General features: G+C 35.9%; 1 protein-coding gene and 1 long non-coding RNA gene across 4 annotated transcripts in view; one reads left to right on the top strand and one right to left on the bottom strand.

The window, feature by feature from the left end:
• Window positions 1-27,631, bottom strand: part of LOC306873881 (protein sidekick-1-like) — a gene marked incomplete at its 3' end in the record, with an annotated part of 220,011 nt that overhangs the window by 112,981 nt on the left and 79,399 nt on the right. Inside the window, exons 4-6 of the mRNA XM_079423407.1 lie at window positions 25,646-25,752; window positions 24,238-24,385; window positions 11,972-12,105 (exon numbers count right to left, since the gene is read on the bottom strand). Of these exons, the coding sequence (XP_079279533.1) occupies window positions 11,972-12,105; window positions 24,238-24,385; window positions 25,646-25,752 (389 nt within the window). The remainder of the gene's footprint in view (window positions 1-11,971; window positions 12,106-24,237; window positions 24,386-25,645; window positions 25,753-27,631) is intronic.
• Window positions 2,387-27,146, top strand: LOC306873883. 3 transcript variants are annotated; one of them, XR_013784531.1, is made up of 4 exons: window positions 2,387-2,545; window positions 8,621-8,946; window positions 19,298-20,636; window positions 25,567-27,146. It is a non-coding gene; the product is annotated as an uncharacterized lncRNA (long non-coding RNA). The 3 variants fall into 3 exon arrangements; XR_013784532.1 differs by lacking the exon at window positions 25,567-27,146 and having other exon boundaries at window positions 8,621-8,854; window positions 19,298-22,018; XR_013784533.1 differs by lacking the exon at window positions 25,567-27,146 and having other exon boundaries at window positions 19,298-22,012.

Below are 27,631 nucleotides of genomic sequence, written 5' to 3'. Positions count from 1 at the left end.
GCCACAAAAGTCCAATTTGAAATTCCATGGGGTCTTTAAAAGCCTTCCCAAAGCAAGAAATAAGACTTTCTCTCCGACGTATAACTGCGGTATACCTCATTTTACACACTCAAGTCATTTAAAACTCAAGTCATGGGCAGTCGTGGCCTAATGGATAGAGTTGGACTAGTAACCTGAAGGTTGTGGGTTTGAGTCTCAGGTCCGGCAGGGATTGTCAGTGGGGGGAGAGAATAACCAACACTCTCTCCACCTTCAATACCACGACTGAGCTTGAGCAAGGCACCGAAACCCCAACTGCTCCCCGGGCACCGCATCATTGGCTGCCCACTGCTCCGGGTGTATGTTCACTACTGTGTGTACACTTGGATGGGTTAAATGCAGAGCACAAATTCTGAGTATGGGTCACCATACTTGGCCACACACCACTTCCCTTTCCCTTTTTCAAACGCACAACGATAACAGAAAAGGATTGTGATTCAGTAGGTTTCTTTGAAATGCATTCTGCAGACTTTATGTTAGAAGTCCAGATCCTTAAACAACACTATCATGAAGAAGATCATGAACACAACACACCCTTATATAACACTGTGGTAGGGTCTTAGTGTATTTTGTAAAGGGAAAATCTAATGGAAAAAAGGTTCTCTTGCACCTTGGAAATAAAAAAGATGTGAACTTCACCAGAAAGAAAGGGTTAGCCAATCATGAGATAATTCACAAATAAATTGCATAAAAACAAAGGTATGACAATTTTAGAGCAAGAAGTAACATTCTACTAAAGTGTGCCGTATATTTTATTAATACACTGTAAAATATGATCGTGATTTAACAGTAAAAAACTGTGAAAATGCTACGGTAAAAACCTGTTACATGGTTAACGGAAACTTCCTGTAAAATTTACAGGGAAAAACCGTAAACTGATGTTCCCAGAATTCCCTGCGTTCCATTTCAAATTCTGTTTGAATTTGACGTTTTTTCTTTGAAATAACTATGTTTCTTCTTAGTTTTGTCTTATCAGTTATGTTTATTAGGGTTGTATGTTACATCTAATGTTGTTAAATTAATGTTTATAGCATATTTCATTTTAAGGAGTCTCACCATGATGGTGTTTAGTGCTTGTATGAATGACACTGCATCTGCACCTTCTGTAAATGCTATTGTTTAAAAGTTGCTTGTGATGGGCTTTGGCTCATCATGTGACTTTCTCATCATCACCTGCATTTGGTGGTTATCAGTGTATTTCAAAAGAACAAAACAGATTTCAGTACTTTAATAGGTTGGTATATTAAGATTATATCAGTTAAAGAAATTACGGTATTTAACTGTAAATTTAAGTTAAAACCGTAAAACCTAAAACGTTGCTACTGTATTTTATAAGGTAGAATTCTGGCAACCACAGCTGCCAGTATTTTACCGTGAATTTGACAGATTTTTTTTTACAGTGTACATTTTAGCATTGCACAATGAGTAAATGAGTGAATAATTTCTAAATGTAAAATTTAAAAAAATTAGTGTTATTATTACTCAGCTAAAACAAACAAAATTAATTGTAAATTGAATTAAAGCTCAAATAAAATAAAAAATAGAAATATTAGATCACAATTGAATTTTATATAATTCATATAGTATATAATATATATATAATTAATTCATATTAGAAGTATTTCCTTGGTAATTAACTAAAATAAAATAAGTTTAAGTACTACAATTACTACAAAAAAAAGAAATTATATATTTTTAAAATAGTTTTATAAATTATAGCTAAATGGAAATCAAATGACAAAATCACATAATACACTTACTAAAATGAAAACTGAAAATATGAAAATGAAAATATTTCAATACATTTAGATTATACCAAACAGCATGGACTTATGCTTGTTAAAGCATAATTATAGCATTGCTTAATAATGATTATTGAAGCACTGATCTTAGAAAGATGCTAAAAATCAAACCGTTCTGGAATCTGTCTTGAGTTGAGCGCTATGTGTGAGGCATGAAGAGCTGTGTTTTTGTATAGCATCCAAAATCAGTCACTTATCGGGTTCCTTTTCAGTTCCCTTAGAAGGCAGCTGCCTAAGACAGTACACAGCAAAGCAGCTCAGTAGATTTACAGCAGAGCTAGTATGTCTACAGTGGAAATTATAACAATTGTATCACTCAGGCCCAAAAACGCACACTTACAACCTCCACAATATGAACAGAGAAAAAGACCCAAACATCTTTAGTGGACGGTTCAGAGGGAGGAAGAGACCTTTCAGTAAACTACTCAGACATTAATGAGTCTGACTCTCTCCCCCTCCCCCCTCTCTCGTTCTTTCTTTATCTCTAATGATTTGGTTAATTCTCGTGAAGGAGACTTTGGCTCATGTTGTGCGAGTCGGCTGCCATTGCGAGATAAAATTTTGGCCTGCGTGTTCTAACTGGCAAAGACAAGACCCCGCAGAGGTCACACACAAACAGACAGACGGACACACACACACCGAATCAACACAGCCATGTGCCTGTAATTGAAAATGACAGGACAAAACCTTCACGTTGAAACGAGGTGAGTAAATGTCTTCAAGGATGGACTTTATTACATTACAACACATGTAGACGAGGAGGAGAATAGAGGGAGGACAATGCAAAAATGAACACACACTCTAGCATCAATTCTCAAGGTGCTTGTAGGATTGGCCTATTGTAGCCTGTCAAATATACAAAATAATTAACAGCTCGCTGGTGTGAAACAAGAATATATCCAACTGCTAATTGCGTAACCTATGATTGGACATTGTGAGAGAACCAGAGATGAAGAAATATCAAAACTCAGTACAGATATAGCAAGTATACAAGCAAAAAAATGTATAGCTGCTCCAAAAATATACAGTCGTTTAAGTATAAATCAATTTTATGCTGTTGAAATCGAGTCATTTCAATAGGAATTCAGTTTTGCTTAAGGGGGAAGATTTTTGCGCATCAGGTTCAAGTTAGTTATGCAAATTCGGAAGTTGCTTGGTTTGAAAGTGACTTTTGTGTGTCTACACTAATGTATGACTACACTAATGCCAATAGACCTTTTTGCCAGCCAGATTTCACTGAAATGTCAAACATTTTGCAAATGTGACTTATATTTTCCATAAAGCTTAAGGGAACAGTTCACCCAAAAATAAAAATTTACTCACTCTAATATCATTCCAAAATGTTTTTGTCTATCAAAGGAAAACGATTTGGGTCCAAAACACCATTGGATTCCAATTAGAGATGCACCGATTGACCGGCCGGTGATCGGAATCGAAGAAGTTAAAACTAAGTGACTTCGATTTTAGACAAAATATTGACTGGTTTTGCTCAATTTTGCTAAGGAAAATAGTTCTGATCAAAGCCACAGCAGAACTGTTGTGTCTCCGAGCAAGACGCAGAGGTGTTTCGTTACTGAATGAATCCACGTTTTTGAACGAATCGAGTGAGTCAATGATTCAGTGGCGCATTCACAAGGACAGTCGCTTGCCTCGTTTCTGAATGAATCAGTCGTTTGAATAAATCGGTTGAATGAATGAATAAATGACTCACTCATTAAAACAGACATTTGCTGCCACCTACTGGTGGTTTAGTCATATTTAAAAGTATCATTGCATTTTTTTCAACTTTTATTGTCTTAAATGTCTTTAAAAACATTAATCTTATAATATTATTTATGCATTTGAAATTTTGCAGTGTAAATGCATTTATGGCACCTCAGCTTCATCATACTGTCTGTTTAAATGCATCTAATGCCACTTCAGATGCAGCTTCTGTTTCCTCAAAGGTGGAAAGATAAAGTTTGTTCATTCTAATTTCATTTGAATAGTAACAACTCTACAGTTTCTTATTATGCTAACTGAATGAACTGAAACAAAGTAAGAATTTGATGTGAAAGATGACACATTTAATAAGGTTAGGGAAAAAAAATAACCATTTATAAACATAGTGGGAAATGACATCTGTTTTGTTACATACAGCAAATTAAGTTTAAGTTTTAAGTTTAAGTTTAAGCCATTTCTTCCTCTTTCCAGTCACAGAGCACTTTATTTTGAGAGTTGTTTTAAGTGAGAGAAAATCTGTAACTTAGTCCAGATTGGGGGAATTGTAATGTTTAATCATTTCTGTTTTTATGTAAATTTAAATTTGCATAAATGTTTGTTTGTATATGCTGTCAATTATAGTTCTTAGAAAGAAAATCGGCAAAAATCGGTATCGGAATATCACACTTCCAAAAAAATCGGAATTCGGAATCGGCCAAGAAAATTGCAATCGGTGCATCTCTAATTCCAATTACTTTCATTGTATAGAGGAAAAGAACTCAATTACTGACTGGCTGTTTATATGATAATGTATATTAAAGATACACAAAGCAGGAAAGCGTTTTGTTGTAATTAGTTTTTCATCACTACATAAATGCAGGTCTTTTCAAATTAACAACGAGCAGGAATTACAAAAGGTGTGTATCTTTATCAAAATATTTAGTAGACTTGATTTGTTTGATATAAAAACAAATGGTTCTGACCAAAAGTAGCAGTAACAGACTTATTGCTTATCATAATTATTATTATTTCCATGCCAATTTGCAAGCAGATTCTAAAAGTAGCTCAGAATCAAATTGACTAAAGTCAGTATTACTCATCCTACAAGGAATTGAAAACAATATTTTGAAAGTTGCATATCAAGCTGAAATGTAATGAACCTTGTTATAAGTTGGAAAACAAATAACAAACTACAACAGACAAATTGGGAGGAAACTTTCCAGTGGTGAATGTTTTTGAGGAGGGAGGTTGTTTAAAATTGACTGTGATAGATACTGACATACAGTAGATCTCCAGAAGAGAAACGACAGAATGAATGTCTTTTAAACTTCACCTTCTAAAGCAACAGCAAAGTCAACTCCTTTTATTGAGAACATCCTGACAAACACTCGAAGGCAGGCAGACATAAAGATGCAATACGCTGAAATAGCTAACAAAATACTTGCAGGGTACCAACTATATATAACATTATTTGGTACCACTATCAATAAGGCCTGCATAAAGACTATTAACATATTAATAGTACATATTATAATCCATTATATGCCTGGTAACACATGAACACTGGTGCTAATCATGTATTTAATGCATATTCATTAAATTATGAATGTGAAAGCACAATTTAAAAATCCATATTGTCACATACAACAGATTAAAGATGTAAAAGACACCGCAAAAGCAAAATAATCCATAAATGATGCGATTTTTTACATAAATATGTAACGGTGGGAACCAAGGGTCTACATTGGAAATCTGGGATTTATTTTCATTTAAAGATGGATATAAAAAAAGGACTGGGAGTTTGAAAATATACAACATAAATGAAGAAATATTTCAAATTTTGCATTATTAGGTCACTGATCAAATTTAGGACATTGACCATGTTTTAACTTCTTTGTAAAGGTCAGATGTTTTAATGGATCATCGGGTTTTGCAGAAATGGAGTCCCTGACATTTTCTTCACAAAATGTTTGATTATAGATTAGATCATTAGCAGCATAATCATTTGTCAATTTGAAAAGAATGCAAAATAGAATGATTTTTCACTTTCAAATCACACTGTTCTGTAATAACCAATTAGATGATTAATTACATTTACTTTATGGTTTTGATCGTGGAATCAGCGAAAATAAATAACATATTGCCATTTGAGACATGTTTATGTCCCCATATTTGATTTGAGCATTCATGCATGATCAGCAGCTACATAAAACGTCGCTGCCTGCTTTTTGATGTTAGTATACTTCATCATAACACCTCCTGTTCCATAACACCATCATCACCCATCACTCACCATCACAGCAGGCCTGCGTTGCATCAAATCGTTCCATTTGATTTGATTTGATTGAAACAGAAAAGCAGGGCTGTATAATACTTACAGATTAATCAAAAATATTAAAAAAAGATCCTTTTAAAAACACTGTGGCTGAAGTAATATATCAAACACCAGATCCAGAGATGGCTGTAAATAACTGTTGGCCATAAATCTCATCTAAAGATTAATGAGTATGTAATTTTCCAGATGTGTTAATCCTGATCAGGATATGTTTTAATCTTGAGGATTAGATGTTTAGGACAATACTAAACTTGAATGGATTACAGTCTTCACAGTTAGTGGTGGCTTTTGAAAGCTTTTTCTGATTAAGGATGAAATCTGCTATGTTCTCAGAGAAATAACATGGGCACTAACATAACACAATGCAGAAAATTCAGTCCACCAGTGAGGTAAGAAAAATTACATATTTAAAGAATTTAATATTTTTTTTTTCAGCAAGGACATATAAAATTAATCAAATGTGACAGTAATGTTAAAATAAGGTTTCTATTTCAAATAAATGCTGTTCTTTTGAAGTTTCTATTCATCAAGGAATCTTGAAAAAATTACAGTTGTATTACCGCTTCTTCAAAAATATTACGCGGCACAACTGTTTTCAACATTGATAATAAATATATTTTTTTCTTGTGCAACAAATCATCATATTAGAATGATTTCTGAAGGATCACGTGAGACTGAAGACTGGAGTAATGATGTTGAAAATTCAGCTTTGCATCTCCGGAATAAATTACCGTACATTTTAACATATATTCAAATAGAATACAGTTATTTTAAATTGTGATGATATTCCACAATACTACTGTTTTACTGTATTTTTGATCAAATAACTGCAGACTTTGAGCATAAGAGACTTTCAAAATCATTAAAACACTTTTCTGACAAGTAAATTCCTTTAGGTAATGAAAAACTAAAACTGAAAAATATTGATTGATTGATTGATTAAGTTTGTAGTGTACACACAAACAATAACTCTCACATTTAAATGCAATTGTCACTCTTAAAAACTGCATTGTGTATGTGGCCATGTTGTGGTTGCATTCAGAGAGAGGAAGAAGGCCTTGAACAAAGAGAAGGAGAGATAGAAAGGTACTAGAGGTATCTCTAGAGATACAGAGAGGCAGGAACAGAGATTCTGTGAGACAATTAAAAATGCATATGACACCAGGGACAAGTGTCTGATGAATTTAGTTTTAAACCATGCATAATCAACATCTGGCACGCAAGCACTAACAAACAATGTAAACAGAAAGAACAAGAGGCAAGAAAGAGACACAGACTGTCAAAATACTTCTAAATGTTTGTTTAAGTGGGTGCACGCATCATAGACAAGAATCTCATATTAATGATTTAGCCGCCCACAGACCACCCAAATCCAGATCAAAACAAAAACAACAGTTAGGCACTTTCTCTATCTGTGGGTGGTTCTTGTTCAGAATAAGCCGCAGTATGAACCGGATTTTATGACCTGTCTGGTCTGCTGACTCAGAATGGTCCCTTTTCTAGTAAATTCTCGCTTAAGTGATCTCATTTCTATTTTTTGGATTCCATCTGTTGGTTAAATTAGATTTTAGTAATCAAAAAGCATGTCTAATCAGTAGAACTCATAAAACGTTATTTAATAAAATAATTTTAATCTAATAATTTAATTTAATTAATGTGATAATTTATTGATTTTTAACAATAATATGCCCCTGATTTTATTCATTCAATCAGAAATTCTGTGATTCCATGTTTAAATTGTTGTGGATTTATGATTTAATACAATTTTATTGTCAAAAACGGTGGTGATAAAGGTATACAACAAACAAACAAAAATAATATATATATTTTTTAAAAGTTATTAAAATAATAATTGACAATTTGTTTTATTTTTTGGCAAACAAAGTGCTGCACAACAGAGGTTTACATTTCTTATAAATTCCTTATAAATAAAGATTTCATAATTTTAGTACTATTAATATTATTATTACTTTAAGAAGTACATTCTTCTACAACTGTAATATATTTGTCACAATTACCAAATGTTTATTTTGACGGGTTGTCGTGAGGACCTTTGAGTTTTTGAGTTTTGTGCTTTACTATTCAAAGACACCAGTTCATATTACATTTGAGTAACTGTACAGCCCTACTTCCCAGTTTGCCTGACATGAGTTTGGTACTTTTGGATCTGAATGACGGTATACTGTTGGAATTTCTGGATGATTTGCAAGGGACTCATCATTGGTGACCAAGTTAGGAAATACTCAGACAACACCAGAGAGTGCCATTCAGTGTTTCATCAGTAAATTATTGAGAAACTTTGTCTGAGAAAAAATTTTAACGGCAAGTTTATAAGTTAAATCCAAATGGGACTAGTAAGAAAATAAAGTAATTTGCACTCTTTATATGAGTTAATTATAGCCAAAGCTAAAGATGTATAAAATTACACAGAACAGAATGAAATGTTATAATACCAAATTAGGCAAACATATTAACTGTATTAACTGTGCTATTAAATCAATTTCTTATAAATACAGTGAAATCAACCCTTAAATTGCATGAATTCAAAATTTATAAACGATTGAACACCTATAAAGTTCATACATACAATAGCTAGATTCTGTCATATTCTGCTCAAATACTATTTAAACTACTAATAGTTCTCTATTTAAAATATATGCCTGCTAAAACCACAATTTACGTGTGAACACCTACAAGTATTAATGAGATGCTACTCTCTCTCTCTCTGTCTGTCTCTCTCCAGATGTCATCGTCTGGTTTCCATCCTCTGGTCCAGATGGATGCATACTCTCTCTTCCTGCTCAGCCTCACTTCACCACAGACAACATGTCGAGAGATGAGTCACAGACGAAACCACACACTTATAATCACAGAAGACAGCATGAGATGCTAAAAAGTCAAATAAAGTGACATGCTAGCCTTTATTTCCATGGTTACATCGATTCGGTTGTGCTTACTCACAGTGACACTATGAAAGGTGTGTGTGTGAGTTATATGAGAGGCTCATCTTCAAGGTTCGGTGTTCTAACATCCCGACTTTATGACGCCACCTGTCTCTTATCCAGTAGAGTAGGTTTCAACCGAACACTGTGGGGAAATGCCTCAAAATATTAATGTTGATATATTCTTGCAAGTTGAAAAAGCCAGCATATTCTGGTTAGGTATGTTTTGAAGCATGGCAGCTGGTTTGAGCTGGTTGAAGCTGGTCCTCAGTTGGTCCTGAGCTGGTTATTTGCTGGTTATGAGCTGGTCCTAAGCAGGAGCTAGTTGCTTAGAACCAGCTTAGGACCAGCACATGACCAGCTTAAACAGCTCAAACCAACTGCCATGCTTCAATACATACCTAACCAGCATATGCTGTTTTTTCAACAGGGGTTGTGTCCGTTAGTATCAAAAGCAGTATCTAGTATGTGCTGGATATATGTTTTAATGATGTGATATAACAGCAATATTAGACTCCAATGCTTCTGAAATAGAATTATATTATATTATATATTTTTAAACAAATTTATTCCTGATATGGAAATTATATAATTTATGGAAATAAATGAAATAATTTAATATTTAAAACAGTTGTGATGCTTGATATATTTCAGGAAACCAGGATACATTTTTTAAAAGATTCTTTGATAAATATAAAAGGTCAAAGCTTTATACATGTTTTTACTGTCACTTTTGATCAAGTTAATGTGTCCTTCCATACTGAATAAAATAAAATAATGAATGTCCCAACTTTTTTGACAATTTTTAAATGGCAGTGTATTTGTCACGAATCCTGGCCATGCTCTTCCGTTAACTCGCCACCAGATGTCACTCACTCACCACATTGACTCTTACACTACACAGCACACTGGACTACAGTTCCCACAATCCATTGCACAGATCACAGCTGTCACCATTCACACATCACACACACCTGATTATCATTTCACAATCACTCACTCACTATTTAAGTCTGGGACTTGCTCTTGCTTGGGGCCGAGTATTGTTAGCATTTATCACTAACCTAGCGATAGCAACTTTACAGAGCCATAGTCCTAGTCCTAGTCCTGCCTTGTTTTCCTGCCGTGTTTGACCCTGTCCGTGTTTACTGGATTTACCCTTAGCCTCTGCCGTTTGGACTCTGTTCGCTCCCCGTTTGGATTATTGCTCTCGTCTCTGGATTATCTCTCTGCCTTGCCCCTTTGGATACTGTTCACTGATCGTCGACCCACGCTTGTTCCACGGATTGCTCTGTCTTGCCCTTGCCATACCTGTTTGCCGGTCTCTGACCCTGCCTGTTTTCTGACCATGTTTCACAATAAAGCTTTGCATATGGATCCGCACATCTCACGTCTCGTCAGCCCCGTAACAGTATTATGCATTTATTATTATTATTATGCATCAATCCACTGCAACAAAAGATCTCAAGAGATTCAATGCTTCATTTACTAAATTAAGTTTAATTCTGTTTCTATTAGAATTAATTCCCTTCCAAACATCTATTCCTATGCTGTCCTATATCTATCTCCACCACAAATTTTAAAACACACACCAAACACCAATATCAACAAACACATCACATAGAAGACTCTGGTCCCTTTTAAATATAGGCAAGTACTTTCTGGTTTGCAAAAGTCCTTCTGTGTTCCTGCTGAAATTTTAATATTCCAGCAACCGAGGAGTCGCCCCCTCCAAAAACCTCCCATACTAGTATGGACATACAGTATGAACAAAAAAAATCCTAAAAGCTCATTAACTTCTTAAAGGTCAATACAAAAGGAAATACAAATTATTTTAATGAGTCTATTAAAAAAAATAAAAAAAGTGTTTTTTTTTTTAAATCCATCCTGCTGTCAGCTCTCTACTCATCATCTCTTTGTTCTTTCCCCTTCTTATGTCCTTGTCATATTCATTCAACTCAACACTCTGTTTGTGGAGTTTCAGATCCTTTAAACTACTTTCAACATCTCCTTTCCTCTAAATTTTTGATTAGGAAAAATTAAATTTCTCCAAATGGTGGATTTGACTGACAGTCGTAAACCTCCTGTCCCCTAAAACACTGCGGAGAAACTAATGACTTAAAGAGACGATTTTCACATGGAACACTTTCCTTACCCTTTTGTTCCTTTAGTTTTACATTAATTTGAAATGAGATTTATTAAGGTCTTCTGCATGGTTCTTTTATGTCATTCCACTTTAAAAAGTAGCTGGTTGTTTAAACAGAAAGGTATGGAAAAAATTCTGGCTTTAATTAAGAGCATAAACAACTTTCTCCTTCACTCCCAGTGGAAAGATAAAATTAATTTCCTTTTGCCACACAACACGCACTAGTATTTCTACAGCATATTGACAATACAGAGAAATTAGATGGTTGAAAATGTGAAAGGTGAAATGGAGGGTCAATATGTTTAATTTAAAAGCACATCCACTTGAAAAAGTCAATATTTTGTCCCAGAAAGCCGATCTGAATAAAAAAATATTACCATTTCACATTACAATCACACAACAAATAAACCCAAAAGAATATATATAATCTAATATCTAATAATTTTGCTTTATACAGCCACTGACAACCTACAAATCCATGTAACTGCATAACATTAACCATCATACAGTCTCTGATAGGCTTGTTTTGCACATCAGCTGTGACATTTAACTGATAACGTTCTTAATATCACAAATGTTTTCATGCGACAGAGATGATAAGTTAACCTACAACATATCCGCATTAATTCTAAGCAACATTTTGCTCATTAGCAGATTAAATAACTTTCATTATCAAGTCATTAACAAACTTATGATGCCTAACGATCAGTAGTTGATTAAAATCTGAATATATATTTATATACATACATGCAAATATTTGAATTGTGGAGTTTAGTGACTATTTGACTGTACTTGAAATGCCCAAAGATCTCTTGAACTATATATCAGTTTGTTCATCTTAATAATGAAAGTTTTAATACAGTGATTCCTCATTTTTCAATAGCTTTTAAACTATTTGAATGTAAGATCTAAGTTCTATTGAAATTACATACATTTCCAGTAGACATCATATATTGGAAAGCATATATATATATATATATGTATAGTAAATGCTGCTTAAACTTACTTGCTATACTCAGGTAAATGGAAGGGCTGGTTTTGTTTTCCCCATTACGTTCGTTAACGGCCTGTACATAATAACGACCCGCGTCTGCTGCCGCCGTCCCCAAAACCACAAGCTGATTATCCAATGTTATTGCTCTGAAACCAAAAGAGAAACACACAAAACACTTATAAGAATGGTCAACATGACTGACCACTTATGATTTAATTTCCTTTCTAATCTCAGGGCGACCTGTACCAAATCAATTGGCTATTTGTAAAATTGTGCAAGGCAAAGTACTAATGAAAGCACATGAACATTTTATTATTTTAGTTCTGGATGGTCTCATCGGCGAGAGGGCAACGTGATAATTACTCCTTTCAGCACACGTTCACAAATCAATACATCACTGGACACAATGAAAAATGAACATGCACAAACACGTGCACACGTCCACTTACATTATGTGAGGCTTTTGCCACTTTTTGAACCGATATTTTTATCTCTCTCGAGGGCAGGAAAAAATAACTCACTAAAGAAAAACACAACAAAATGAATAAGGAAAGAAGAGAGAGTGGGCTTTCATGTTCCTCTATGGTCTGTGTTCAATAGTGCTCTTGTGAGAAACGTCAATAGCGCTTTCAAATTTTCACACACACATGACACAATCACACCTTTATATGAGGCAAGTTTTTAAAAGCACTAAGAGCGCCACACTTTAGTCGCCATAACAGAAGTGTCACCGCCACAACTAGATGTGCCACACCCAGAGAACCTGCAGAAAGCCCGAGCAAAATTACAATCCTGTCTGTCAGAACTCCCCAGAGGAACAGACCGTTACTGAAAGGCCTTTTCTAAAAGTAAAGCACAAGGAAACAGAAGAACAAATGCAGACAGCTGCTTACACATATCAACTTTCATTCAAATAATATAAAAAATATACATAAACATAAGCAAGCCATGTTGTCACGCTATAAGGAGTGAGCTTTGACAGAGGTTTGAAAAATATATTCCACAAAACATGTATTTAAAATGCAAAATAATGTAGACTATTTAAAGCAGGGGTGCCCAGACTCAGTCCTGGAGGGCCAGTGTCCTGCAGAGTTTAGCTCCAACTTGCCTCAACACACCTGCCGGGAAGTTTCTAGTATGCCTAGCAAGAGCTTGATTAGCTGCTTCAGGTGTGTATAATTGGGGTTGGTTCTAAACTCTGCAGGACACCGAGTTTGGGCACCCCTGATTTAAAGGCTTCTCAGCAAAATTTGAAAACAAATATGAAATGCGATGAAATTGCAAAATGTGAAAGGGTAACATAAAATGACCATTACTTTGACTCAAAGCATATACATTTAAATAAAAAGACAATTTGTCTGAATGTACACTCTAAAAAATAATGTAAATATTGGACAGAGCACATGCTGGGTTGTTTTCAACCAACAGTTGGGTTAAACGTTTAACCCAACCTTCTGGGCAGTAACCCAACCGCTGGGTCTAAACAACCCAATCGCTGGGTTCGTCCATATTTTATCCAGCGCTGGGTTGTATTTTAACCCAGCATTTTTTAGAGTGTAAAAACGTGTGGTTTTATTGTTGTACCAACAGCTATAGCAAAATATGATGGACATTTTAGTTTGGAAGACCAAATTAAAAACAAACAAAAAATCTGATATTTATAAAAAGGCATCTGAAACCATTATAGTTAAAGTGCAATTATAGTTAAAGTGATCCAGCCCTACAGCCTTAATAACATAATATCAACATTTATGTATTGTTGTTTTCATTTAAGAAGGACATTATGCAATCCATTTAGTTGTCTGCAAGTTGTAAGAACTACTTTAATGACACCTTTATGGCTCTTTCAGAAGCTTGAAAATCCCCTTTCATTGAAATTACATTGAAAAGAGTAACAAGCAATTTTCCTTTCTTCAAAATTTCTTTATGTTCCATGGAAGAACATTCGGGAACATTCGGAAGTCATTCGGGTTTGGAACGACATGAGGGATGAGTAAATGAGAAAATTCATTTTTGAGTGAACTATCCCTTTAACTACACAGTACAGGAGTCTCTGCTTACAGTACTTTTATGGTGAAGTTATCATTTCCATTATATAACCATAAAACGTAGTGAAAACTCCAGGTGGAATGACACCATTGGGATCGTACACTGTAGGGCTGCTGTTAGCCGACTCTTTCAGCACTACTTCAACTCAACCTCAATAAATTAAATGACATCTGAAAATAGAAATGGTGTTGCAACAGCTCAAATAATGACAAAGATGATGAAGTGGGAAAAAAAAAACACATTTGTCGTGACTTTGACATTATTTGTTAATGTAAGTGTACAGTTTCTCCATACCAAATCCTGACGCAATGGCAGACCTCCGAAACGCTAGCCAAAGCCTACAGTAATCTTCAAACAGAGGAGCTCAGTGTTTTAATGCATGAACCACCATGTAATGTCAATAAAGTCCAGTCATGGATGAATGTCCACATTTAAATATATAGAGGTCTTTTTTCGACATTTCAACGAGTGGGTTCATTTTGATTACTGGACACTTTCACACGCTAATGCATGTACGCATACACAGTCTCAAGATGAAAGAGGAGGAACCATTAGGAACTAAATAGCTTATACTCTGACTTCAATATGGAAGAGCTTTTAGGGCAGGAAATGCGAATCAGACAAGCAAACAAGTGGCAAGACAAGGGAGATGTGAAAAGGATAAGCCCTGAGATATTTAATGGGCACTGGATGTTGTTCATATGGAGTTCAAGGTGAAATAAAGTCAGACGGTGAGCGAGAGACAGCGAGAGGACAGACAGGGAAAGAGAAAGAGAGAAACCACATGAAAACGTCAAGAATAAGCGTTTTAATCTATCTCATGTAAGGAAAAAAAATTCCCTTTGAACTCAGAGTCTTTATTCCAGCCTCTCCATCCAGGGGAAAAAAGGAGGGAATGGAAGGGAAAATGAAAAAAAGAGAAGTTTCACACTCAGTCCAAAATAAATCCACAGTGGAAAAAATCTCAGCATGGGATGTTTTCACACTTTCAGCTTCAACTTTAAAATACAAGATATTCCAGGCCTTTAACTAACACTTTCAGGCTGAATTTAAGGGTGTAAGGGGAAGTTTGTTATGTTCTAGATTCATAGCTAATTTCACACATGTAAATAGATAGTTTATCCAAAATGAAAATTAGGTTATTATTTAATCATCCTCATGTCATTCCAAACCTGTATGAAATTCATTACCCCACTGACATACAAAAACAAACAAAATATATTCTTTAGATTAGATTAGATTCAACTTTATTGTCATTGCACATGTAAGGTACAGGGCAACGAAATGCAGTTAGCATCTAACCAGAAGTGCAATAAGCAGAGGTGCAGGATATACAGTGTCTACAATAGTTACATATGTACAGAATATACAGATAAGGCAGTAGTACTATGGACATAATTTACAAATTTTTAAATACTATCAGTATGATATACAGATGGGTGATATGAACATACTATACAGATGGATTGTACAGTAAATGTATGTACACTATGAGCAAAAACTATGAATATAATTACAAATGGATATGAATAAGCTATACATTAAGATATATAAATACTAGTGCAATGAACATTGAAAGTGCATAGAAATAAAAATTTCCAGTGCATAGTACTCAGTGTGTGGATGTTTTTTTTTGTTTTTGTTTTTTAACCGATTTTAATGATGGGGAGGGGTGAAGAGTTTGTGGTGGTGTGTGAGGGGGGTATCATTGGGCAGAGTTTAGTAGGGAAACAGCTGTAGGGAAAAAGCTGTTCCTGAGTCTGCTTGTCCTTGATCGGAGGCTCCTGAAGCGCCTCCCAGAGGGCAGTAATTTAAACAGTCTATGGTCAGGGTGAGAGGAGTCCTTAAGAATGCCGCGAGCTCGACGTAAACAGCGTTTTCTCTGGACGTCCTCAATGGCAGGAAGTGGTGTCCCTGTGATGCGTTGGGCGGTTTTCACCACCCTCTGCAGTGCCTTGCGGTCAGCAACTGTGCAGTTCCCATACCAGACTGTGATGCAGTTGGTCAGGATGCTTTCAATTGCACACCGGTAGAAGTTCCGCTGGATGATTGGAGACAGGTGGTTCTTCTTCAGTGTCCTAAGGAAGAAGAGGCGTTGGTGAGCCTTCTTGACTAGGCTGGATGTGTTGGTGGTCCAGGTCAGGTCCTCCGAGATGTGGGTTCCCAGGAACTTGAAGCTGGAGACACGTTCAACAACCATCCCGTTAATGTGGATGGGGTCATGCGTTCCACTTTTCTTCTTCCTGAAGTCCACAATAAGTTCCTTTGTCTTGCTGGTGTTGAGGAGCAGGTTATTGTCAGCGCACCATGCAGCCAGGTGCTGTACCTCCTCCCTGTAGACAGTCTCTTCGTTGTCTCTGATGAGGCCAATCACTGTGGTGTCGTCAGCAAACTTGATGATGGAGTTGGATCCATGCACAGGCCTGCAGTCATGGGTGTAGAGGGAGTAGAGGAATGGGCTCAGCACACAGCCCTGTGGTACGCCGGTGTTGAGTGTGATGGTGGTGGAGCAGGTGTGGCCTGACCTAACATGCTGAGGTCTGTTGGTCAGAAAGTCCATAATCCAGCTACAGAGGGAGGTGTTAACACCCAAGTCTCCAAGTTTAGTGATCAGCTTGGAGGGAATGACGGTGTTGAATGCTGAGCTGAAATCAACAAACAAAATCCGTGCATAAGTGTTGTTATTATCCAGGTGTGTGAGTACCGAGTGCAGTACTGTGCATACTGCATCCTCAGTGCTCCTATTGCTACGGTAGGCAAATTGGTGTGGGTCCAGTGTGGGTGGGAGGCAGTTCTTTAGTGTTCCACAGGCAGACAATCAGGCATTTTTGGATGAACTATGCCTTTTGGAGACACTAAAAATGATTGCTTGTAAAAACATCCACTGTACTACGATGAAAAATGTCTAATTTACAAGTTGCTTGCAATTTTGTCACAACAGACAGCCTAATTTGAATGGGAGACTACACTTTTTTGCTACCAAATGGTTTAGTTACAGCGTTAAACAGCAGAAGATATCTGGACAATGCTAACTAGCCAAACCTTGGCCCCTTGTCTCTTTTCCAGCACTTCTGAACATTATTTTGTTTGTTTGAACAGCCCAGAATGTCAACATTTGGCTCAACCAATGGTGTGAGTTGGGGGCTAGACCAGATGGCTTAGGGGCTATTCACACAGAACACATTTTTGCTTTTCAAAATGCAAGAAGCCGGATAGTGGAATAAAAATAAAGCATTTGTAGAATGCTGCTTTATGTGCAAGATGCTGCAAAAAACTAGAGAGCAGCAGTTAAACACGTCCATCTAACGAATACCATGGGAGAATGAAAAAATGCATTCTGTGTTAACGGCCCCGTAGAAATGCCAGATGTGGACAGTAAGAGCATTTGGAAAACCTGTTTGGAAAGAACAATTACTTTCTGATTTGTCCTGCTAGTGGAGCAGAAAAAGCTCATTTTAATTTTTTTAGAAATATACCAGCTGTAGCTTTGGCAGTGAATGAGTTAAACCATACAAAGTCAGTGCAGATAACCAAACACTTAATAGCAGTGGTGAAATTATTGCAAGGTGGTGACAATAGGGGAAAATAGAAGAAAAGAGAGCCCCATGGGAAAGACAGACAGAGAAATGTCAAATTGAGTTTACAAGCCAGGAAACTGCACTTAGATGGAATTTGACTTGTCAAATTGGTCCCAAGATCACAATAAACATACCTGTACACACAAAAAGAATACAAAAATGTGAAATATAAAGATAGATAGAAGAAAAGCATATTGAATATATTTTTCAGTCATGGAAAATATTACATCAAAAGCAACATACAATATGCTGTAAATTGGTCAAATATGTGACTGTATATCTTGCGCAGTGCACACACTTAAGGTTCCTGCAGGGTCATTGCATAAAATAAGACGTTTATGGATCGGAGGACCTTCATGTGCCCTGGATAAATGCAGAAGGTGCTGAATTTCAGCAGTAAATGCTAGCCTACAATAACAACAACAGCAAGCATTTAGCAGGGATGTTGTTCAGTTCTTAATGAGGGTTACTGTTCTTGTGCATGGTTATTTTTGTGTTTATGGTTACAAAAATATTTCAAAGAGGTGATGACTCGTGTGTGAAGGCGTGTTGTTGGACCTTGTAGATGTCCTGGAGGCAAGGTGGGCTGCATTCATCGTATTTTTTGTCTTCTTAAGGGGGTGAATATTTCATCTGTGCCATTTTTTTAATTGTTGGTCTATATACGTAAGAAGCAGATATATATTTTTAGCCTGTGCATTGTCTTTCTGGTTCTTTACACCGTGACTATCATGATTAATGTCCGGATGAAAAAATGGTATCACTTTACAATAAGGTCAGGTTGGTAATATTAGGTAATCTGTTTTTTCATATAGGTTAATGTTAATGTTTTAATATACTTTTGTCTATTCTTAATTCATTTGATTTGTATAATACATGTTCTAATGCTAATTTAATACAACCTAAATATTAAAAAATGTATTGGTATTAACACATATTAACTACCATTTAAAAGTCTGTATTATTTATATATTTATTGAATAAATGAATGAATGAAATTATTACTTATTCAGCAAGGATACATTAAATTGATCAAAAGTGAAGGTAAATACATATATAATGTACAAAAGATTTCCATTTCAAATAAATGCTGTTTTGAACTTTCTATTTATGAATGTCCTGAAAAAAATGCATCTCAGTTTAAACAAAAATATTAGGCAGAACGTCTATTGTCAACATTGATGATAAAAGAAGTGTTTCTTAAGCACCAAATCAGCATATCAGAATGACTACTGAGCACTGAAGTCACTGAAAATGTAATAAAATAAAAAGCACATTAAAATAGGAAAGCTTTTTTTGTTTTATACAATATTACTGTTTTTACTATTTATATATGAAATAAATGCAGCCTTTTTGAGTATACGAAACGTTCTCCAAAAATGTTTAAAAAACTTTTGAAAGGTAATGTAAATTGTTAAAGATATTGTAACTACTGTATTCGGTTGCCTTTTGCATTAACTAATGAATTAATTAGAAGGGAGGAAGGACAAGCATCTTTACAGTGCCTACTTTGAACTGAAGTGCAACTGAACTGTCAGTGCAGTGTATTCCTGTGCAGTGACCGACCTGCACCAAACTGTTATGAAGGAAGTGCACCTAAAGATTATTGTGTAGAAGCTTATGGCAGACTGAATTTCTCCAGCTGTCACTTAAAATACATCCTCTGTTGATCCTTCTTTATAACAGTATCACTGTTTGCTTCTCTCTTAAGGGTGCACTTAAGGACTCAACGGTGTTGACAGCTGAGCCACTGATGTTCAGGGTTGTGGGGTCTGTGTGTCCTTCTTTAAGTCCACAATCTTCACTGCAGGCTTCAGACCAGCTTCAGGTTATCGTGTCACCACCAGGACACCAGCTGCTCAACATCCTGTCCACAGGCAGATCTGTTGCTTCTGCTTATGAGGCCACACTAATAAATTACAATTAGAGCCCAGCCTGATGCCACCGGAGAAACTTAAGTTGCACAAATAACTTTTTAGTTCTTTAGAATTTACTTCATCGTTCAAAAGTTTGCGTTAATTTTCAGTGGCGCAATTTTCAGGAGGACACTTTTTGAAAATTTCCCCCTTCGGATTATCAACTTATTGCTTCATTTTTGACTTGTCTTGAAAGATTATCATACGCACAATTTAAAGTATTGCCAGTTTAAGCATTCAACAATTTTAAAACATTAAAGCATAAGAAGACACAAAAGGAAACCCAAAGTGTGCAGACAGAGAGCACCGATACACACTGAGTTCAGAGTTCTTTTTTGCATCTTACCGCGCTTAAATGGACAAATGCAGACAATATGAAGTCAAAATGCCAGTTTTGGCTAGTATCCTCATAAGCACAGTTTTAACTGGGTTAAAATAAAAAGCCTTTGGGCATGAACAGATCCATGCGTTAGGTCTTAAAGTGACGGCAGCTTACCAGTTTATACCAGTTTATGTCATTCATGTTAATCAAAGAATAACAAATACAAAATAAAATAAAAAATCACTCTGCTCAAATCTGATCTCAACTGAATAACCTCAATAAATTTGAACTTGATAGCATTTCGTACCTGAATACTACTGTTAGACCTACCTAAGAACTTAAAGGGGTCATATGATGCGATTTCAAGTTTTCCGTTCTCTTTGGTGTGTTACAAGCAGTTTATGCATAGATAAGATCCCTAAAGTTGCAAAGACTAAAGTCTCAAACCCAAAGAGATATTCTTTATAAAAGTTAAGACTTGTCCACGCCCCCCTAAAACACCTCATTCAAACATGCCCCCACATGCCTACGTCACGCAGTAGTGTTGATGCAGCCATGTCAGGGAGATACTGTGTGTTTCTATGCGAAAGCAATAGTACTTCATTTGGCCTTCCAAAAGTAGATGCAATTAGGAATCATATTTACAACAGAACAGCACAATCCAAATGTTCGAAATTTGTGCAACTCATTTTATGGATGACCGTTTTGTGAACCTAGGACAGTACTGGCTGGCTGCACGAAGGCTATTTCTAAAAATAAAAGGGTCAATTGTGACTTTGCTATGACAATCTGGCGCTTCTGAATCAGCGACTGTAAGTATGTTTTGTTATTAGTTCAATATTTGCTATTGACTGTTCAAATGCAGAGTTTTGTGCGTAACGCGTCGAGTGTGTGTGTGTGTGTGAGTGATGGGAACAGGGCCACATCACAGCAGAGTGTACAGCAGCCCGCCAGAAATCGTCTTAACCGCGGCTTGTGTGCTGCAAATACTTATGAGCATCATCACTGTGTCTGTCACGTGACTCTGTTCCCCTTTCGGGCTTGAACTGATAAAACTAACTTGAAAGCTGAAGCTCGCGATTATGGTAAGGGGCGTTACATTTCCGACGCGTGCTTTTGGTGTTCGGCCAATCACAATGCACTGAGTCAGTTGGCCAATCAGAGCAGACTGCACTTGTTAGAAGGAGGGGCTTTGTAGAAAATGATGTGTTTGAGAGAGGCGGGGCATAGAGGACCTACAATAATGTACAGTATTTGAAAAATAATGTGTTTTTTGAACATTAAAACATATTCTGTTACACCAAATACACAAAATAATGATCTTTAAAATAGCATAGGTAAAAAAAAAAAAAAACTTTTTTTTATTGTCATGTGACACTGAAGACATGGTCATGGCTGCTGAAAATTCAGCTTTGCCAATACAAGAATAAATTAAATTTGAAAAGAGATTAAATTTGAAAACCGTTATTTTAAATTGTAATAATAATAATTCACAAAATTACTGTTTTTAATGTACTTTTAATCAAATAAATGCAGCCTTGAAAGAATGAAAGTGGGCTCCATGTTGCAACACTTTTTCAGTGCATTTAATGCTTGGTTAAACTGGATTGTGGGTGATTAGTGTATATAATGTCAAAGTATGCAATAAAAACATTGACAGCCAATCAGAATCCACCCTAACTTTGAAGAATGTGAGCATTTTAAGCAGCACACAACATAACTGCAGCTCATTCTTTTAATAAACAGAATGTTTTTGTGCATTGGAGTGGATGCCAATATACAGTAGTTATCATGAAATTATTGTTCTTGGTGTGAACAGGGCTTTAGTGAGAGGTAGTTGCAGCAAGCCAAACTTGGTCAGTATGTTTCACTCGATTGTTTTCATTAACATGAAAGTCTGAGAACGTTTGCGACAAACAGCTTTCCTGTAGCTCAAATAGTAGAGCATGGCACTAGCAACGCCAAGGGCATGGGTTCGATTCCCAGGGAAAGCAAGAGCTGATAAAATGTAAAAACTGTAACTTGAATGTAATGTAAGTCGCTTTGGATAAAAGCGTCTGCTAAATGCATGTGCATGTTTGGTTGGAAAGCCTGATGACACAGTGGGCCTATCTATGATGTTCTGCTATGCTAGGGAACCAAAGAGCCAATTCAATTATCACAATCAGGCAAAGTAGGAAGAGAAAACAGCAGCAAAAAAAAAAAAAAAACGCTCAAATGAGGGAGGGATGGAGAGAGAGAGCTAGATGAAGGGAAGAGGAGTGTGTGTCTGCAGATCTGAAGTTCAAAGAGTAATCAAGAGGAAAGAGTGAACATGGAAATGAAATTTCATGCAGATAAGAGCAACAAGAAGACAGATTTCAGCACTCCTTTAGAAATCACATGCTTCAATTTATACTCCAAACACAAGCCAAACTACCAAACTAGATACAAGTTATACCTGCACATAAACAGCTGTTTTTTTGTTTGTTTTTCGTTTTTATTTTAAGTTGCAAATTCAGTCTGTTTTTGGTTTTCAGTCTCTCTCTAGGGAAACTTGTCTTTTAGGAAGTCTCTCCTAACTGTTCATTGACATCAATACAATGAGCTAATCCCAGATTTGTTAGCAATGCAAATCCAGCATGTTCAAGCACAAAAAGGGATCTGAAAGCTGACAGGAAGGGAAAAATGTATCTACAAATCTAGTAGAAAAGTAAGAGTTTGCATTGCGATTCATTGAGATGTCCATTTTTTTAAAGACCTAAAAAAAAAAAAAAAAAAAAAAAAAACTTACCTTCAAACAATATAAATTTGGGCAGTGTAAATAGCAGGATTTTCTTAGTGATATGCTGTTTACACTAAGTGCAAATAGCTATAGATTCTATTTACCCTATGTTAAAATAGCAGGATTTTCTTCTATTTATACTACTTATTTCAAATAGTGGCAATTATCTGCACCTCAGTATTGTAGTACATTATAAAACAGCATGCAAATTATAATTTTTGTTCAAATTATTACATGGATGCCACCTTATTGGGCCAATAAAGCCCTCCTTACACCTACCCGATTATTTTCAACTTTTCAATTATTCCCTTTGGTTTTTATTGAAAATAAGTCGCTTTTCGACATGATATGAGATTTAAAAAGGGAGAAAAAAAAGCAGATTCAAATTCGGGTCAATTACATCAAAAAGACACCGGCGGGCACTTTACCATCTACGCTACTGGAGATGTTGTTTGACAATTGTCTTTTGTAGTGTTGACTAGCCCTCTGCCAACAAGGCAGGCTATTTGCAATTAGTGTAAATAGACACTCCGGTAAATTTACCTGAGAAACACAACTGTGTAAAATATTCAGATTTGTTTTCAGAAAACATATGCTGAATTTAGTTTATTTTTCTAGTTTTATGCTAGATTTATGCTTAACCAATTTGCACTCTCCTCACAACCCCTGTGCTAGTCGTGAGTGGGTGTATTTTCGTTGGACACACATGAGTATTTATTTCTCTCCTCTAGATCTCGTTTCTTTGATAGAGTAACGCATTTCACATACGAGTGGCCTTTGAAATGAAGACCGTCTCATAGGTGCCATGACAATCGTTTGACTGACAGCCGGCGAGGTGAGCTATCCTCAGATGCTGCTGTGATGCTGACAGTAAAGCTTGATGAGCAGACATGTCGACTCTGCTACTAAAAATCCAAGAACGTGGAGCATGGTGTCAACAACTGCAGGACGTGCCGGTTTCATTTAGAGAATCAATGAATGTCATAAAGCACATCATTGCCCCGGGGGCCAGTCGGTCTAAAGACAGTGATTGATGTAACACTATTCTCAATGCAAGCATGTGTGTGTGTTCTAAAGTGTACAGATGAGGTTTGTCTGACTTTTGACAGATTATAATGTTAGGAATACATTTACATAATGAATTTAAACAGGTTGGTGTCAATAGATATTTATCTTTTACATGATTAATTCAACTAAAATTGATCATTTGGCCATGGTGGAGAGTGGCCAAAAATTGATAATCATCTTTTAGTCACCATCATGTTGTTCCATACATGACTGGCTTTCTTCTGTGGAAAACAAAAATAGATATTTTAAACAATGACTTTCAGAGAATAACAACTTAAATTTTGGTCTTTTCCTCACATGAGTGAGCTTTGTTCTTATTTTGGATCTAGTTTGGCAGCTCCAGTTCTCATTCACTCTAAATCTATTGAAAAGTGCCGGCAGAATTTTCATCAAAAAGACAAATATTGTATCGAAGAAAGTCATACAGGTTTGAAAAAACAAATGATAGAGGTCAGTAAATGATGACATAAGTGGCCTTTTTTAGACAGAACCATTTACATAATAAATTAGAGCAGGTTTATGTCAATATATATTGATCTTTTTACAGAACAAGTCTCATAGATGCCAAAACGGCCACTTACACTCGATGGTTAGGAATGATCTTGAAGCCGTCTCTGAACCATGTGACCTGAGGGCGAGGGTAACTGGTCACAGCGGGAGGATTCAGGACAGCAGCTCTTCCCTGAGAGACCGTTTTCCTCTGTTCCATTTCAGCAAAGTTATCCATGTCTAAAAGAGAAAGAAACGGATAAAGAGAGAAAGAGATGGAGAGGTGCAATTTAGTAAAAATGGCTACTACTTAGGTTTGTGGCGATAGACAATAGTATGGTTTAGCGACGATAGTGAGAGATATCTCCTGTGGCTGATGACTTTGACAATATCAAAACAATTATTATTATTATTAGGCTAGAATTATTATCTAATTAATATTAGGGCTTAATTAATATTGTCCTATCATATTTATTTTTTATGGGTTTTTACAGTGTTGCGCGTTATAACCAATCATACGCACTTCTGTTGAGCTTATGAATGCAATAGCCAATCAGAAGCATTCAGATGAGTCTTCGCCAGAATTTTGCAGTTCAGTGCACGCTCGCTGACTGAATTCTGCTCTGTCGCAAATTCTCTTATCATAAACAACAAAGTGCAGATGTATGTTTAAGAGATGGCTTCACTGATTATAACGGGAGTGTTTTTTATGTGTATAAACTCGCGCTAGACTGAAGTCAGTGATGATGTTCTTTGATGATGTAAATATTCTTTACATGTTTTGTTTTGCAATTCTTCTCCCCAAGTTACCGTCTTTTGCCATTTTGGTGAGTACCCCAGAACGTTATCAACATAATCAGCATTGCTTACGTTCAGCATGCACGCGCTATCTACTGAATGTAAACAATGTTGATTATGGATCAGAGAGCTCTCAGATTTCATCAAAAATATCTTAATTTGTGTTCCGAAGATGAAGGAAGGTCTTACGGGTTTGGAATGACATGAGGTTGAGTAATTAATGACAGAATTTTCATTTTTGAGTAAACTAACCCTTTAATAGATGACACTCCCATTAGGCTGTTTTTAGCCATACCCTGGAGTTGGTTCACTCTCTGGCTATGAAACTAAGTAAGTTAATAATGAATACATTTGCACGATGATATCGTGTATCGCGATCTCACAGGTTGACGATACGACAATATGACTATGGAGCATATCGCCCAACACTACTACATGGCTTTTTGTGGCTTTTGCTGTAATATACTTGCATATGTGTCCAATACGCCTACTGTACTTCAAACAGTAAATAAAGTGTACAGGAATGACAGCATATTTAGAAATTACTGGAGTGTTTCCTGAATGTCACTTTTAGTTCATCCCCTATGGGACTCCTTTGCTACATGCATATGTGTGTGTTCTAGGTGAGCGTGGTGATGTGTGAAATCCATTTGTGCTTCAGCCTCCCGGACTCCCTTTCTAACAACATACACATGTACTTACAAGGCACGCGAACATCGGCCCTCATCTGGATCAGCGCTCCCATCCTGTTCCTCACCGCACACTGATATACACCCGCATCCTCGCGCTTTAACGACGTAATCGTGTACCTGGAAGAGAGAAAGAGATTTGGGATTTACATGGTGCTTACTTGATGTTCTTGCTGTGTACTACACACTATACTGCATACTGTGTCCTTTTGAGTGTGAAACGGAGCGCATTATGCAATGATAAATGTTTTAAACAGTAGTGTACTACGCTGTTGTCTCCTTATAACCTCAATACACTGCATGTTTAATTCAGTGAGTCACTTCAAGTTATCAAACTTCTTTAATCCACTTTTGCATAAAAATGTCTTCACTGCTGGCAGTTTGAACCAATAATGAGCCAAGGAGGAAATATAAAAAAAATTGGGGTAGTGCGGTTCATTCGTCAGACTGTAATTAATAGCTCAAATCAACTGCATTACATTGTGGAATAAAAAAATATACCACACTATACGATTTTGCATACTGTTCACCATGTTATAGAATATACCGCAGAAATAGTATGAGTAGTATGATACTGTTATTTTGAATGAATTCCAAGACTTGGCTCTTATATGACAGTCAGAAATGTGTAATCAGTACCTGCAACATGACTTCTTCAGCCTGTATAATATACAGACAAGAAGTCTGGAAGTGAACACTAATAAGTGCTTGGATTTATGAGCAGATGGATGCGAGTGTGTGCTGTTTAATGAGAAAGATTACAAGCCCACAGGGTCAGAGCTGCTCAAATCTGTGTTGATTCGGTTTTAACAGATGACTGTGTTTAATGCAGAAGTGATGGTTCACATGGATTGAATGTGGAATCAGCTGCACTGATAAAAACTCAACGCTCTGTCATTTTTAGACATCTCAACCATAAGGAAAAAATTCAGAGGAACACTGAAAAACATTACATTTTAATTATACTGACAGGATGAAATAGGAAGAAAGATAAATCATACAGGTTTTAATTTTAATATTATTTATACACTCTTACAGTTTTATTTGATAGTTTAAAATTTGTATTTTTCTAGTATTCATAGTATTAATCAGTTTTCAAATGCATTTTAGTTTAAATATTTTTAGTAATTTGTTATGTATTTTTGTATATTTAGTTTTTGTATATTTTTTTCTGTTTTTTGTTTGTATTTACTTTAGTATTTCTAATTTTTGTTGAAAAGTTTTAACTAATATTTATATTTTATTTTACTTCGGCTTCTTTGTATTTAACACAATTGGTTGTAGTATTGATTTTAGTTAACAATAATGACAAATCTGTTTAGAATAATGGCAATTATTAAAGTTTTCATAGCAACATTTCAACCAAACAATTGTTGGTAGCTATTGACTTCCATAATAAGGCAAAATACACTATGAAAGTCAATGGCTACCGTCAACTGTTTGGTTACACGTGTTCTCCAAAATATCTTCTCTTGTGTTGTTGAGAATAAAAAATAAATTCATACTGGTTTGGAACAATGTAAACGATTACAGAATTTTCATTTTTGGGTGAACTACTCCTTTAAAGTCAAATTGCATTGCATTAAAAAAGATGAATATAGACCTCATCGCTCATCTTGCTAACACTGTTCTTGTTATACACCATTTCTTTATTATACAAAACTCTGAGGTCACTGTAATAATAATGTCTCCAAAACACGAGGGGTCAAAGATGGATGACCAGACAAGAGAAAGAGGCCAAAGAAGGAAACAGGACAAATGAGATCCCAAAGGACTCGGCACTGTCTATATTATTTTATACTGTAGCACTATTTTGTGCAGTACAATTCAGAATCCAATGACCTCGGTACATGGGTGCCAGTTAAGATAATGGTTACATATACCAAAATAGTGCAACAAGCTACTTTAAAAATTCCATGAAATTTGTGAATTGGGGGTTTAATGTTTTGCTGTTTTATGCAGACGTATTGATCTGGAATAGCTCCTCAAAAATCAGATG

Source organism: Barbus barbus, assembly GCF_936440315.1.
Source record: "Barbus barbus genome assembly, chromosome: 8".
Lineage (NCBI taxonomy): Eukaryota > Metazoa > Chordata > Actinopteri > Cypriniformes > Cyprinidae > Barbus > Barbus barbus.
Note: the sequence above shows the minus strand (reverse complement) of the source record. Positions and strands in the feature narration are given on the sequence as shown.